This window comes from Podarcis raffonei, chromosome 2 (assembly GCF_027172205.1).
Source record: "Podarcis raffonei isolate rPodRaf1 chromosome 2, rPodRaf1.pri, whole genome shotgun sequence".
Taxonomy (NCBI): Eukaryota; Metazoa; Chordata; class Lepidosauria; order Squamata; family Lacertidae; genus Podarcis; species Podarcis raffonei.
The window spans coordinates 105,945,528-105,962,241 of NC_070603.1; the positions used below are offsets into that span (position 1 = coordinate 105,945,528).

Here is a 16,714-nt window from a genome sequence, read left to right on the forward strand (position 1 = left end):
TTGCATGAGCTGGACTAAAGAATTAGAGGGTGTCTTTTGTGTGTGTGTGGGGGGGTGACACTGTTGTTATAAGAATTTTAAGGTTATGTGTGTATATATATAATGTATAAACCACATGTCTGAAACCCCACAGAAAAAAGTCCTAAAACCATTTTGTCTCTCCCAAATGACCTCAAATATTTCTCTGCAAGGTCGAAGGAAATGGGGAACCTCCCCATTGTCTCTTTGCTCACAAATCCTGTCTCAAAGGCACATTTAAGATATGAATAGGGTGAGCCTGTAATCTGGATTCAGGAACTGAGTAGTTATCATAACAAAAGAGTGGCCAGGATGACCAGGTAATCCAATAAGGTAACCTGGCAGACAGGATAAAAACAACGCACTCAGATTTCTGTTGTAGTCCACCCCTTCTCTGATGTAAGTGTGATGTATTGGGGTGGTGGTCTTGGGCTACCTCTCTTCTGTGATGTATGTATGATGTATGGAGGGGCAGTCTTGGGCTCCAGGGTGGGCAGTTCAAAAGTCTATATAAGGGCTTGCACACCTTTGTCCTGGGTCCTCTTCCTGCCTCCTGCGTGTGGGGGGAGCACTGTTGCAACAGTTTTAATAAAGATCAGGCTTACTAGCTGCTTCGCTTCTCAATATTTTCTGGTTTGCCTCTGTTATTTTCTCCTACCGATAGAGAACCTAAAAAAGGACTCTATATGGGCTCTTGGGTACCCCATAAGGGAAAAGGAGCAATTTCCCCCCCTTAAAGGTAAAGGTACCCCTGCCCGTACGGGCCAGTCTTGACAGACTCTGGGGTTGTGCGCCCATCTCACTCAAGAGGCTGGGGGCCAGCGCTGTCCGCAGACACTTCCGGGTCACGTGGCCAGCGTGACATCGCTGCTCTGGCGAGCCACAGCCGCACACGGAAACGCCGTTTACCTTCCCGCTGGTAAGCGGTCCCTATTTATCTACTTGCACCCGGGGGTGCTTTCGAACTGCTAGGTTGGCAGGCGCTGGGACCAAGCAGCGGGAGCGCACCCCGCCACGGGGATTCGAACCGCCGACCTTTCGATCGGCAAGCCCTAGGCGCTGAGGCTTTTACCCACAGCGCCACCCGCGTCCCCTTATAACACTGTAAACATTATGAAAAGTAGTATTTTCAGTGCAATGTGCAAGCAGTGCATTGAGGTGATACCAAAGGCACCCCCTGGTCTATGAGCTCTTTTGCACAATGAGCATGAGATACTGCAACTTTTCCTTTTAAACCAGTGCAATGAACACCACTCATGTTTAGAGAAAGGGGGAGGATCAATGATAATGGAAACATGAGAGTATACAGTTGTCTCACTATTACCCCATACCCTTGTTTCCACGATGCAAGCATTCCCATCTCCATCAATGATTGTGAAGGCCACAATCTGGGTGGCTTAGAGTTGTTGGACTGCAACTCCCATCATCCTTAGCTAGCTAGAACAATGATCAAGGATGATTGGAATTGTAGTCCAACAACAGCTGGGGGCCCAAGTTTGAGGAACACTGCTATACAGTGGTACATCGGGTTAAGTACTTAATTTGTTCCAGAGGTCTGTTCTTAACCTGAAACTGTTCTTAACCTGAAGCACCACTTTAGCTAATGGGGCCTCCTGCTGCTGCCACACAGCCGGGGCACGATCTCTGTTCTCATCCTGAAGCAAAGTTCTTAATCCGAGGTACTATTTCTGGGTTAGTGGAGTCTGTAACCTGAAGCGTATGTAACCTGAGGTACCAATAGCTTGGGGACAAACAATGGTAATGGGCTTCACACCTTTCTTGTGGGCTTCCAAGAAACTAGTGCCATTCAGGAAGCCTCTTAGATTCTTATGGTTTCTGTTGCTGTCTTGATGCTTTTTCTGTCTCTGTGCTCCACCTCTTTTCTACTTGTCTGACCCCACATCTGTGTTCATTCGGTAGCCACATCAAACATCATTGATGACCACATCTGGGAATCCAAGACCTAGAGCAGGGATGAGGAACCTGTTGAATTCCAACTCCAATCAGCCGAGACCACAGAACACTGGTCTTGAAAGACCTACATTAGCTTCCAGTATGTTTCCGAGCACAATTCAAAGTGTTGGTGCTGACCTTTAAAGCCCTAAACAGCTTCGGTCTAGTATACCTGAAGGAGCGTCTCGACCCCCATCATCCAGCCCAGACACTGAGGTCCAGCGCCGAGGGCCTTCTGGAGGTTCCCTCACTGCGAGAAGTGAGGGAACCAGGCAGAGGGCCTTCTCAGTAGTGGCACCCACCCTGTGGAACGCCCTCCCATCAGATGTCAAGGAAATAAATCTAACTTTTAAAAGGTAAAGGGACCCCTGACCATTAGGTCCAGTCGTGACCGACTCTGGGGTTGCGGTGCTCATCTCGCTTTATTGGCCGAGGGAGCTGGCGTACAGCTTCCGGGTCATGTGGCCAGCATGACTAAGCCGCTTCTGGCGAACCAGAGCAGCACACGGAAACGCCGTTTACCTTCCCGCCGGAGCAGTACCTACCGTATTTTTCGCCCCATAGGACGCACCGGCCCATAGGACGCATCAAGTTTTTTTGGGGAGAAATAAAGGGGAAAAAATTTATTTCCCCCCCCAGGCGCTTGTGGGGCCGGCAGCGTGGAGAAGCGCTCTTCTCCCCGCAGCCCGCCTTCAGACCAGGTCCGGGGACAGCGGGAAGACGCGCTGCATCTCCCAGCTGTCCCCGGAGCTTGTGGGGCAGGCAGCGGGGAGAAGCGCTCTTCTCCCTGCCGCCCGCCTTCAGATCAGGTCCAGGGACAGCAGGAAGACGCGCTGCGTCTCCCAGCTGTCCCCGGAGCTTGTGGGGCAGGCAGCGGGGAGAAGCGCTCTTCTCCCCGCCGCCCGCCTTCAGATCAGGTCCGGGGATAGCAGGAAGACGCGCTGCATCTCCCAGCTGTCCCCGGAGCTTGTGGGGCAGGCAGCGGGGAGAAGCGCTCTTCTCCCCGCCGCCCGCTTTCAGATCAGGTCCGGGGACGGCAGAAAGACGCGCTGCGTCTCCCAGCTGTCCCCAGAGCTTGTGGGGCAGGCAGCGGGGTGTTCCCGCCGTCAGCCTCCAAACCACTTCGGGAGACAGCGGGATGGCGGCGTTCCGCCTCCCTCTGTCCCCTGACCTTGTGGGGCTGGCGCTGGGGCTCTCCTGAAGCCTGGAGAGCAAGAGGGGTCGGTGCGCACCAACCCCTCTCGCTCTCCAGGCTTCAGCGAAAGCCTGCATTCGCCCCATAGGACGCACACACATTTCCCCTTCATTTTTGGAGGGGAAAAAGTGCGTCCTATAGGGCGAAAAATACGGTATTTATCTACTTGCACTTTGACATGCTTTTGAACTGCTAGGTTGGCAGGAGCAGGGACCGAGCAACAGGAGCTCATCCCATCGCGGGGATTCGAACCGCCGACCTTCTGATCGGCAAGTCCTAGGCTCTGTGGTTTAACCCACAGCGCCACCCGCGTCCCGTAATCTAGCTTTTAGAATACATCTTAAGGCAGCCCTGTTTAGGGAAGTTTTTAATGGCTGATGTTCTATTGTATTTTTGATATTTTGTTGGAAGCTGCCCTAAGCGGCTGGGGAAACCCAGCCAGATGGGTGGAGTACAAATAGGATGGTGGGAACTGTAGTCCGATAATGTCCAGAGGGCCCCAGGTTCCCCATCCCTGCTATATATAGATTTCACATCATGCCAAATCAGTTTCACCAGGGGCCAGCTCCAGTTCAAAACAGAAGTGTAGACACACTTTGGGGTGAATTATGAAAGGCAAGCCAGGATTTGAGCAGAGGAAGAAATAAGACAGCACAGCACAGAGAATAATAGCCTTTGGGCCTTTATTCACACACAGGTGTAAGCCACCTTGGTTCGGGCAGATCACACACAGGCATGGCAATGCAGCTGCCTCACCTGAACTTCCTTTTAGGCAACCCTTCCCCTGTTCTGTTATTGGTCTGAGCAAGAGAGCAGCAGAAAACCAGAATGGGAAAATTCTGCTATGGCAGCTTGAGTGCTTCCTTACGTGCCGGATGTTGGCAGGGAAGGGATTTTCCTAAGGAAGCCTTGATGTATGCAGTGCTGTGCTTCCATGTGAGAGTCAAGCAATGGTGGCAAGGGAGAGCCACAGGAAGCGGTGCTCCGGGCACTAAGCTAGATCTAGGCAGGGGTAACCAAGACTTATTCAAACACATGCCTGGGAGCAGTGAATAGGACTTACAAAATGGGAGTGGGAGAGGGAGAGAGAGAGAGAGAGAGAGAGGGAGGGAGAGAGAGAGAACCACGGCGCATCACTGGCAGGTGTTGTAGATTTGGATCTGCTGATTGATGTCTCCCAAGATGACCCTCATCTTGGCCTCAAGCCCGTCCAGTTGGGCCGCTTTCTCCTGCAGCAGCCTCTCGTTTTCTTCATACGTTTCTTCCAGCGCTGAATAGGGACAGGGAGAAGGAGAATTAGGGAAAGGGAAAGGTGGGCTGCTAAAACCGTCCCCTCCCTGAAACCTGCCTCTGAAGGGACAGTTCCACGTTGGTGTCTCTGTCGCAGTTCCAGACAAGGAGGTCACAGCCAGCCTCAACTTGTGTGCTCCCTGCCCCAACCGCAAATCCGCTCCAGATCCCCAGAACAGATTTGGGACGGGAGGGTAGAGAAAGTTCTGTTGCGCAAGCGGAAGCCCTTTGTTATGTACTGAGTAAATAGGATCCAAAATGCAGCAGTCTGATTGGTCCTAGAACAATAGGATCCAGAATGCAGCAGTCTGATTGGTCCACAGGAGCCACCCAATCCAGCTCCAGGTGGAAGGGAATCCGCAACCTGATTGGCCTGCAGGAGAATCCTGGAATTACCCAATCACGTGGGGCCCATTGTGTAAATAATGTATATAAGGCAGACATTCTGGGGGAACTTCCATTCCTCCTCACACTATGAGCTGAATAAAGAGCATGAAATCCACTCTCGACTCCGAGTATATTTTACCCTTTATGCAGAGAGGGTGACATAATGAGTAGAGGCATGTAGACGCAGTAAAGACATGTGCCCCTTTGGGCAAGAGGTTTCCCCGCCACCCTCCATCAAGAATGTTTGTGTCAGCCTCCCCACTGGAAACTCAAAGTGCCCAGAGAGCCATGGAGAGGGTGGATTAAGGAGCGTGTGTGTGCTGGGTCTGAGGCTTGGCTGCCGTGATCTATAGATCCCGGGCAAGCTGTCTGGCTTTGCCGGAGGATGGCATTTGCCAAGAAGGTAGCATGAGCTAGGGCAGGGCACCTCCTGCTGTTTTAGGAAGAGAAAAGCAACAATTCCAAGTCCCCTTGCAGTGCTGAGATTCCCAGGATGCTGAATCCTGCACAAGATGCTTGTGTCTGACATGGGGATTGCCCACAGCTCTGCCCTTCCCCTCCTAATATCTTACTTCTACAGGAAGGGCCCCGCTTCCCGCAAGAGTCTAGACTCCCATTCTTCCTCAGCTGTCCCTTTCTGCTTACCCAAATCTCCTCTCTCCTGCAACATAATAATAATAATTTATTATTTATACCCCACCCATCTGGCTGAGATTCCCCAGCCACTCTGGGCGGCTTCCAATCAAGTGTTAAAAACAATACAGCATTAAATATTAAAAACTTCCCTAAACAGGGCTGCCTTCAGATGTCTTTTTAAAAGAAGATAGCTGCTTATTTCCTTCCCATCTGATGGGAGGGCGTTCCACATGGCAGGCGCCACTGCCGAGAAGGCCCTCTGCCTGTTTCCCTGTAACCTCGCTTCTTGCAATGAGGGAACCGCCAGAAGGCCCTCGGCGCTGGATCTCAGTGTCCGGGCTGAACGATGGGGGTGGAGACGCTCCTTCAGGTATACTGGGCCGAGGCCGTTTAGGGCTTTAAAGGTCAGCACCAACACTTTGAATTGTGCTTGGAAATGTACTGGGAGCCAATGCAGATGTCTCAGGACCAGTGTTATGTGGTCCCGGCGGCCACTCCCAGTCACTAGTCTAGCTGCCACATCCAGGACTTGCTGTGTTCTGCCTGTTCGCAGGTTTTCTATCCAAGCGTGTCCTGTGTCACAGAATGGGATCTTTGGGGGATTTATCAGCTTTCTAAACTGAAATGGCTCTTTACGGTTCTATCCTCCACAATGCAACAACAGAGATGGAAACGCGTGGGCAGCCTAATGAAATTCCACTTGTATTGTGGAATTCTCTGTATATTAGGCAGGCAACATCAGTGTTTAGTTTTCAGCTTCCAGTTTAGAACATTTTTATTTATATAACCTTGCCCTGCCACGTGACTCAGTTTTATGTTATTCCGAGCTTTGTCTTTATAGGTTTTTAATTTTGATTTTATGCACACTGCTTTGAGAAGATCTCTCCGCCCCCTTCTTGGTTTAGCAGTATGGAAATTTATGCATACATAAAATAAGTACCGTATTTTTTGCTCTATAAGACTCACTTTTTCCCTCCTAAAAAGTAAGGGGAAATGTGTGTGAGTCTTATGGAGCGAATGCAGGCTGCGCAGCTATCCCAGAAGCCAGAACAGCAAGAGGGATTGCTTCTTTCACTGCACAGTGATCCCTCTTGCTGTTCTGGCTTCTGGGATTCAGAATATTTTTTTTCTTGTTTTCCTCCTTCAAAACTAGGTGTGTCTTGTGGTCTGGTGTGTCTTATAGAGTGAAAAATATGTTAAATAAGCAAACTGAAGACACCAAAAGGCAGGGCTGGGCAGGGCTTCCCACAATCAAAAGAGCAGCTTCGGCATCTCATGTAGCTCCCTGTCCTTCTCCTGCCTGCTCTCAAAATTTAAGGTCTTCCTTTCCCTGGTTCCATCACCTCAGTCTATTTGTGTGTGATGGTGATGGAGAGAATCTTTGGAAACCTAGATTTTGGAAGCGGCGTACAAACCAAATGAAACAAGTTCATGTGGCCTTGGCCCAGTATACCTGAAGAAGCGTCTCCACCCCCATTGTTCTGCCCAGGCACTGAGGTCCAGCGCCCAGGGCCTTCTGGCGGTTCCCTCAATGTGAGGAGTGAGGTTACAGGGAACCAGGCAGAGGGCCTTCTCGGTAGTGGCGCCCGCTCTGTGCAGTGCCACCCCATCAGATTGCAGGAAATAAACAACTGTATGACTTTCAGAAAACATCTGAAGGCAGCCCTGTTTAGGGAAGCTTTTAATGTTAGATGTTTTGTCACATTATTATTATTATTATTATTATTAATATTAATATTCTGTTGGGAGCCATCCAGAGTGGCTGGGGAAACCCAACCAGATGGGCAGGGTCGTAATAATAATACAGTGGTACCTCAGGTTAAGTACTTAATTCGTTCCGGAAACTGTTCTTAACCTGAAGCATCACTTTAGCTAATGGGGCCTCCTGCTGCTGCTGTGCCGCCGGAGCACGATTTCTGTTCTTATCCTGAAGCAAAGTTCTTAACCTGAAGCACTATTTCTGGGCTAGTGGAGTCTGTAACCTGAAGCGTATGTAACGGAGGTACCATAATAATAATAATAATAATAATAATAATAATAATAATAATAATAATAAAAAATAATAATAATAATAATCTGCACAGTTTACTGTCCAGAAGGCACAGAATTGTGTGAAACCCAGTTTATGGGTGGGGACAGAAATGTCACACACCACCCCAGAGAATATATTCCCCCCCTTCTCCCGGGCACTTACCGCTCAGCCGCTGCAGCTTGTCATGCGCGTCGCGCAGCAGGCCCTTGGCTTCGTCCCGTAGGCGCTCTGCTTTCTGCCGGGCCCGGACCACGTGCTGGGCCTTGCGTTCCACTAGGTCCTTCATGGTGCGGTACTGGTCACCCAGCGTCCCGTCCAGCAACTGAGATGCAGCGGGAAATAAGGGGCAAGCGGTGAGCAGGAACTGCAGGCCTCGGTGCAGCAGCGTTATGCTTCCCACCACCTCTGGAGCGTTGCCAAGGAAGATGGCAGGAAGAAAAGGCAGGAAATGGGCCTCCTCTGGAAGGACTTTAGTGCAGGGGTGGGGGGAACCTGTGTGGCCCTCCAGATGTTGTCAGGCTACAAGCCCCACCACTCCTGACTGGTGGCCATGCTCACTGGGGCTAATAGGGTATTGGAGTCCAAACAATATCTGGACAGGCTGGTCCCTGACTTAGTGGATGAGTGTGATGGCCTGGGATTCGGACTCAGAGGCTGAACCTGAGGAATCCCAGCCTGCACAGGAGTCCCCGCCTCCAGAACCAGCTGAGCCGGAGCTGGGGCCTGAGCCTGAAGGGCCCTCACCTGTGTTGGATCCTCAGGTGCAGGCACCAGCTGAGTCTGCTCTGGCTCCTGAGGGAATGGAGGACCCATTGCCTGCAGGTGCTCCACTCTCAGCCCCGTCAGGGGAAGCTGAGGATGCCTCTGGGTCCGGTAACCCTCCAGCCTCTCCTGAGCTGCAGAGGCTCAGGGCAGAGAGGCGGAGGGAACTAAGTTACCGCAGGAGGAGTGCTCACCTCCAGGCCAGGAGAGGCGAGTCACCTGTGGACCGGGGCCGCCCTATGCCTCGGGGCAGATAAAAGCCAGCCAGCCCCAGTCCCAGGTTGCGGGAGCAACATTGTTGGTAGCCTGTTCCCGCCTGCACCCTGTCCTGCTCTTCTGCCAGAGTTCCTGACCTCACCCGACTCCCTGCCTTGGACCCAGCTATAGCTTTGATGGTCAGCCTCCATACTGCACCATCGACCTCGGACTGGACTCGGACCTCGCCTCTCAGTTAGCCCCCAGGACCAGCACAATGAGTTTTGTTCATGCCAATCATCTTGCTGAGCCCAATTTTCATTCACTCATTCAACAGCAACATCAATGTGTATAGTACTTTTCAGGGTGCAAGGGGACAAGTCGCTGCCTTGAGGAGCTAAGAATTCTAAAATCTTGTAAATGAGGCCAGGAAGGAGTGCCATCATAGATGAGAGCGGCCAGTGATGGTGGAGTTGTTGCTTTTCGCTACCTCCCAAGGGTTGTGCCCTCAGGTCCTGTTTGTGCCATCTGGTTGAGCACTGTAAGAAACAGGGTGCCATGCTCTCCCCTCCCAATTCTTGTAATTCTTGGAATCATCATCAGCTATTTTCTCTCAAGGTCCCACACCTCTGCTTGTGGCACATTATGGAGCTAGACTGCATGGATGGGTCCAAAACAGGAACTAAGGGGTGGTCAGTCCTAGTTCTTGGATTTTGGGGTTGGCCTTTTAGGTGCCTCCCAACTTCCTGATTCCAAAGGAACACATAGAGACGTGAAACTGACAGGGTCTGGTGACTGAAGGAAGACAGGAGGCTATCAGCCTGACTCTATCTGCCAGAGGCTTCAGCAGGTACCTAGCCACACAGCCTTGGGAGGCAATCAATGTTGCACTAAGGTGACCGTTCCATCAGGGCAAGCATTTCAGCTTGTCAGGTGGAAAGATCCGCCGCCCACTGCCCCACATGCTGTTCCATGGGTTCTCTGAGCACCCAGGCCCCCAAGCCAATTAGAGGGGTGGGGTGAGGAGCTAGAACCTTGTTGCACAAGCCTTCCACTGATGGGGAAGTTGAATCCCACTGTTTATTTTTTCTTCTTTAAAAAAAATATTAATTGATATCTTAACAATCAAAATAAACAAACTGCCAATATACCAAAAGATAGACGTGACGGGAGAGACACAGGCAAAATCTCCTCTGATGCTTTTCTGACAGGTAAGGATTATTTCCCACCTGTTTTACGTAACATGCCTGCAGTCTCGAAAAGCGGGCGGACGTCCCCCTTAAGGCACAGCTGCCTCTTGGCCACGGTGGTTGGCAGAGCATTTGGGTGAAGGAGCATCTCTGACGCCATCTTCATTTGTGTGATTGCCTCCGAACAGTCAGTCAATTTCACCCTCTGAGTAATTTAGCAGGAATCACAAACACCCAGAGAAACTGACAGCCAGTCACCATCTCTCAGCCTTAGCTTTCCTCCTAACAACCCTGTTAGGTGAAGCGGGGAGAAGATATTCTGGGGGTGAGGCTGGGCTCGTTGGAGGAAACACATTTCAGTTGTGTGCTGCAGCTCAGTATTATAGCAACGGGAGTTTGTTGGCACACTTGGTAGTTTCTAATAAGACATTATTATTATTATAAGACCTATAAGACATCAGAAGGTCGGAGGTTCGAATCCCCGCGACGGGGTGAGCTCCCATTGCCCAGTCCCTGCTCCTGCCAACCTAGCAGTGCTAAAGCACGTCAAAGTACAAATAGATAAATAGGTACCCCTCCAGCGGGAACGTAAACAGCGTTTCCGTGTGCTGCTCTGGTTCGCCAGAAGCGGCTTAGTCATGCTGGCTACATGACCCAGAAGCTGTACGCTGGCTCCCTCGGCCAGTAAACAGAGTCGGTCATGACTGGACCTAATGGTCAGGGGTCCCTTTACCTTTTTAAGACATTAGGATGAAACTGGCAAGACTGAATTCCTGGAGCCAAACAAATGAAAAAGCAAATGGAGTGGGCAGCAGCGTCACCAAAATTACAAGGCGAAGAGGATACATGAAGTAGCAGCTACAGAATATTAAGCATTTCCAAGTACCAATTTGCACAAGAAATACTTGTTTTGCATTATTCACTGCAAGCTGCCTGGCGCTTCTATGACGAAAAACATGGTAGAAAACCTTCCAAAATGAAATGAAACTCAAACTTACCCTGCTGCGTGGGCAGCCACCCATTCGCACCCTGTGTGTACACAATGCAGCAGGGATGCTTCCTTCACCTGCCCTCTCAGTTCTAACCCAGAAGACAGCTGCTTATCCATCTTTGCCAGACTCCTGGACCTTCTCAAGCCCATCCTCACGTACCTGTTCGGCTTCGCCAGCTCGGTCCCTGGCAGCGCTGGCTGTCTCCTCAGCTCGCGTGGCGGCCAGGCTGTTGTTGGCCCGTTTCACCTTGAGCGCATCCACCTGCTTGTCAAGGTGACTCACGCGCTCCATGGCTTCAGCCAGCTGACCTTCGGCGCTTGCGGTCTGCTGCTGGATCTGAAGGGAGAAGGGAGGCAAGATGGGAAGCTGGAGAAGGTCTGCTGCATCTCACCGTTGTGGGAGGGTCTCCCCCATCCTACACAAGAGCGCTGACCTCACTGAGGAGATGTTACGACTCAGGGGATGTAGAGGGCATCATGGACCAGCCTCTGATGCCCCCTGAACCAGCCTCTGGTGCCCCTCCATCTTTGGAAGTTCAAGCCAGTGTGGTGTAGTGGCTAAGAGCGGTGGACTCGTAATCTGGTGAACTGGGTTCGATTCCCCGCTCCTCCACATGCAGCTGCTGGGTGACCTTGGGCCAGTCACACTTCTGTGAAGTCTCTCAGCCTCACTCACCTCACAGAGTGAGTGTTGTGGGAGAGGAAGGGAAAGGAGATTGTTTGCCACTTTGAGACTCCTTAGGGTAGTGATAAAGCGGGATATCAAATCCAAACTCTTCTCTTCTACTGCCAGAGGTCACGAAGAGTTGGACACGACTGAACGACTAAACAACAACAATCATACAAATGATAATTTATGTTGGAAATGTAAAGAAAAAGAAGGTACTTTCTATCATATGTGGTGGACGTGTCCTAAAGTGAAAGACTTCTGGGAATAGATATATAACGAGTTGAGAAAAAAATGTTGAAAAATACATTTATTAAAAAACCAGAAGCCTTTCTACTTGGAATAATAGGATGGGAATTGCCCAAAAAAGATGTTAGACTGTTTTTGTATGCCACTACAGCAGCAAGACTTTTATTAGCCAAAAATTGGAAATCACAAGAGATACCAACAATAGAAGAATGGCAGATGAAGATGATGGACTTTTTGGAGCTGGCCGACCTGACTGGAAGAATCCGCGACCAGAAAGAAGAGGAGACACGAGGATTGGAAGAATTTTAAAGAATATTTGACTAAATATTGTAATATAAGATAAAGAGAAATTTCTTGGAAGTAATAATTAGGCTTAAGGGTAGAATATGAATATGTTATTAATAAATATTAAGGATTAGAATATTAATAAGGGAGAAGAAGTTAGTAAATGAAAGAAGTTAATATTATTAGAAATATGAATTTGGAGAACTGCTAAATAGGTGATATAATGAAATTCAGTTAGAGGGGATTCGAGGAAGTCAATGTAATGAAACTAGGATTTGGAAGTTAAAATTCATTTTTATGTGTTTTTCTTTGTTTTTTGTGTATTGTAATGTTTTTCTTTTTTCTTGTTTTTCTCTTTTATGTGATAAGTGTGAAAACTAATTTAAAAAATGGGGGGGGGGACTGCTTGGTTCCATGCCTAGAAAAAGTGGGTCAAGTGGAAAAAGCACTCGGACCAGTGCTTTCTAGAAATGCAGACAAGCACTCAGCCTTGTTGCTTCTTGGAGCTATCCAGGGTGCTACTCACCTTAGAATCATAGAATCATAGAATCATAGAGTTGGAATAGACCACAAGGGCCATCGAGTCCAACCCCCTGCCAAGCAGAAAACACCATCAGAGCACTCCTGACATATGGTTGTCAAGCCTCTGCTTAAAGACCTCCAAAGAAGGAGACTCCACCACACTCCTTGGCAGCAAATTCCACTGTCGAACAGCTCTTACTGTCAGGAAGTTCTTCCTAATGTTTAGGTGGAATCTTCTTTCTTGTAGTTTGGATCCATTGCTCCGTGTCCGCTTCTCTGGAGCAGCAGAAAACAACCTTTCTCCCTCCTCTATATGACATCCTTTTACAGTGGTGCCTCGCAAGACGAACGCCTCGCAAAACGAAAAACTCGCAAGACGAAAGAGTTTTCCGTTTTTGAGTCGTTCCGCAAGACGAATTTCCCTATGGGCTTGCTTCGCAAGAAGAAAGCCCATAGGGAAATCTCTGGGGACCTCTTTTAAATGCTGGCGGTGGGGAGCAAAGCCTTTTGCCCCCCTCCGGCCTTCAGAAGAGGTCCAAGAAGGCCGGCGGGGGCCGAAAGGCTTTCCTCCCCACCGCCAGCATTTTAAAAGCGGTCCGGGATAGCAGGGAAGCGCTGCGCTTTCCCGCTATCCCGGACCGCTTTTAAAATGCTGGCGATCGGGAGCAAAGACTTTCGCCCACCGCCGGCCTTCAGAAGAGGTCCTGGACCTCTTCTGAAGGCCGGCGGGGGGCAAAAGTCTTTGCTCCCCCCCGCCTGCCTTCCCGGGACAGCGGAGACTTCTCCGCTGTCCCGGGGCGATCTTAAAATGCTGGCGGGCGGCAGCGAAGTCTTCACTGCCGACCCCCAGCATTTTAAAAGCCCCCGGGACAGCAGAGAAGTCTCCGCTGTCCTGGGGGCTTTTAAAATGCTGGCGGTCGGGAGGAAAGCCCTCCTGTCCCCGGAGCTTGCGGGGTGGGAGGTGGGGAGAAGGGCTTTTCTTCCCACCGCCAGCCTTCTGAAGGCTGGCGGTGGGAAGAAAAGCCCTTGTCCCCCCCCCCCAGCCTTCAGAAGAGGTCGGGGGACAGACTGTCCCCGGACCTGGTCTGAAGGCGGTTTCCATAGGAATGCATTGATTGATTTTCAATGCATTCCTATGGGAAACCGTGCTTCGCAAGACGAAAAACTCGCAAGAAGAAAAAACTTGCGGAACGAATTAATTTCGTCTTGCGAGGCACAACTGTATATATTTGAACATGGCTATCATATCACCCCTTAACTTCCTCTTCTCCAGGCTAAACATGCCCAGCTCCCTTAGCCGTTCCTCATAAGGCATCCTTTCCAGGCCTTTGACCATTTTGGTTGCCCTCCTCTGGACACGTTCCAGTTTGTCAGTGTCCTTGCTTCTTTGGACTTGGTTTTTCAAAAAGCTTTCAGCAAAGTACCTCACCAAAGACTCCTGAGTAAGCGCGGCAGTCAAGGAATAAGAGGAGAAGTCCTCTTGTGGATCAGGAATTGGTTAAGTTGCAGGAAGCAAAGAGTAAGAATGAAAGGGCAGTTCTCCGAATGGAGAGAAGTAGGTCACTATTGGGACCTGTGCTTTTCAACTTGGCTCATATAAACGATCCAGAATGAGGGGTGAGCAGTGAGATGGCAGAGCTTGATCCCAAACTGTCTAGGGTCTGACTGGGTATAAGGGCAGCTAATTATGTTCCAGGGGACATGGGTGGCGCTGTGGTCCAAACCACAGAGCCTAGGACTTGCCAATCAGAAGGTCGGTGGTTTGAATCCCTGCGACGGGGTGAGCTCCCGTTGCTCAGTCCCTGCTCCTGCCCACCTAGCAGTTCGAAAGCACGTCAAAGTGCAAGTAGATAAATAGGTACCACTCCGGCGGGAAGGTAAATGGCGTTTCTGTGAGCTGCTCTGGTTTTGCTGGTTTTTAGTCATGCTGGCCACATGACCTGGAAACTGTCTGCGGACAAACGCCAGCTCCCTTGGCCTGTAAAGCGAGATGAGCGCCACAACCCCAGAGTCGTCCACGACTGGACTTAACTGTCAGGGGTCCTTTACCTTTACCTAATTACGTTCCAAGTCCTTCTCAATGTTCAATTATTGTACACTATCAGGGGAGGGCTGTGCACAGTGACGGGGCTTACCCTATTCACGACAGTCTCGGTGTTGTAGATGTCGCTGGCTGCGTTGCGGATGGCTTTCTCGGCGGCGCTTTGAGCCCGTTTGGCGTCGTCCAGAGCCTTCTTCACTGCTTCGGCTGCAGTCTTTACGCTCTCTGCTCGAGCGCTGGAGACGGGAAGAACATGTGGCAAGTGTGAGCCCAGAGCTATGTGCACTAGCATCCCCACTGCTGCGATGGCCAGGATGACAAATCCATGGGAGTAATAGATCTAGGGACAGCCATTCGCTAGGTGGGATCTCTGTGTACAGGTGTAGTTTACCTCCCTCCCCATTCCAAGATCTGTGCCAAGCCCTCTCTCTGGATGAAAGAGAGCCCTGAAAACGAATCTGGTTGATTTAGCTTCTCCCTGAACGTTTTTGTGCTGACTATTTGTGCTCCCCACTGTTCGGTTTTTATTTTTTATTTTTGAAATAATTTTTTAGTTGATTTTACAAGTGTAGAGTTATAACATTGCCAAATACATATCCATATTTAGAGATATCTCTAGACTTCCCACCTTCCCCTCCAAAGGTCCTATTAGCAACCTTTTCAAATGCATATTATTTCATCATCCAAGTTTTACGTCTCTCCGTTTTGTCCATAGTAAATTTCTACATTACAATTGTTATTGCAATCCTGCTAATGGTTTCATCTGCTTATAGTGGTCTCTCAAGTAAATTGTAAATTTCCCCTGTTCTTTATTAAAGTTTTGGTCTTCTTGGTTCCTGAGCTTTCTGGTCAGTTTTGCCATTTTGACCTGCTGTTCGGTTTTTAGCGCTGCATAGTTAATTTGTTTTGTACAGTGGTACCTCGGGTTAAGAGCCAGTGTGGTGCAGTGGTTAAGAGTGGTAGTCTCGTAATCTGGGGAACCGGGTTCGCGTCCCCGCTCCTCCACATGCAGCTGCTGGGTGACCTTGGGCCAGTCACACTTCTTTGAATTCTCTCAGCCTCAATCACCTCACAGAGTGTTTGTTGTGGGGGAGGAAGGGAAAGGAGAATGTTAGCCGCTTTGAGACTCCTGAAGGGGAGTGAAAGGCGGGATATCAAATCCAAACTCTTCTTCTTCTTCTTCTTCTTCTTCTAAGAACTTAATTTGTTCTGGAGGTCCGTTCTTAACCTAAAGCTGTTCTTAACCTGAAGCACTGCTTTAGCTAATGGGGCCTCCCGCTGCTGCTGTTGTGCCGCTGCTGAACGATTTATGTTCTCATCTTGAAGCAAAGTTCTTAACCCGAGGTACTATTTCTGGGTTAGCAGGGTCTGTAACCTGAAGCGTCTGTAACCTGAAGCATATTTAACCCGAGGTACCACTGTACTACGCCGCTTTTGAAAGGCTAATTGTACAGCTGCCTCCATGTTTCCAAACATCAGTGAGAGTTTGGCCCTCCTTGCATCTAAACCATTCCTGTATTTGAGCCTAGATGGCAAACTAGCCCAAACAGTGACCGCCCCACCCTTGTACTCTGTTCAGCTCCTGTAACACAGCCACACAAAAGGGCAGTACTGTAGAAGGGCCTCTCATCACCATACAATCATGTTTCTAGCAGTATCTGATATGCACGCAGTACTTCACAATTCTCCTCATTTAACTTGGCAATAGACCTAACAAAGGAGGTTATTTTCTCTCAGCCTAAGACCCAACACAGTGAGCTTCATGGAGGAGGGGGGATTTGAACCCATGTTCAAACCTAATAATAAGTCCACCATCAGTTCAGCTGTGGAGACTCCTGACAGGGTGCTGGTCCCGCCCAGCAAACTCCTACACTCCCCCATCTTCCTTTCCCTTTGCTGAATAACTAGTTGCTGCTCATGAAGGGAGGAGGACTAAGGGGAGCACAGTTCTGTCCCTATGGCCTCTCCTCTGGGCCCGACAGGAGCAGCCTCCATCACACGCCCTCTCCGGCCCTCGCACACTCACTTGGCGCGGCGTGCGTCTTGCAGCAGCTGCCCCGCCACACGCACGTCTCCCGCCGTTTGGTCCAAGATGGCGTCCACGTTGGCCAGGCTGCTGACACGCTCCTTGATCTCCTCAGCGAGGTGGTGGATCTGTGCGGGGGATGCTGGGATGGAGAGTTCCAGCACGCGGGAGGCCACCAGAGCAATGCTGTCAGGGTCGGCCCCGTCAACTGTGTGAGGGATGGGTCAGTCAGCGCTACAGACAGGTAGAACGACAGGCCCCTGCTTCTCGCAAGA

The 16,714-nt window shown here is 50.1% G+C and overlaps 1 protein-coding gene across 1 annotated transcript in view; it reads right to left on the bottom strand.

The window, feature by feature from the left end:
- Positions 1 to 3,825: 3,825 nt before the first annotated feature.
- Positions 3,826 to 16,714, bottom strand: part of LAMB2 (laminin subunit beta 2) — a 69,826-nt gene continuing 56,937 nt past the window's right edge. Inside the window, exons 29-33 of the mRNA XM_053378455.1 lie at positions 16,440 to 16,647; positions 14,508 to 14,649; positions 10,810 to 10,986; positions 7,674 to 7,833; positions 3,826 to 4,436 (exon numbers count right to left, since the gene is read on the bottom strand). Of these exons, the coding sequence (XP_053234430.1) occupies positions 4,300 to 4,436; positions 7,674 to 7,833; positions 10,810 to 10,986; positions 14,508 to 14,649; positions 16,440 to 16,647 (824 nt within the window). The 3' untranslated portion in view covers positions 3,826 to 4,299. The remainder of the gene's footprint in view (positions 4,437 to 7,673; positions 7,834 to 10,809; positions 10,987 to 14,507; positions 14,650 to 16,439; positions 16,648 to 16,714) is intronic.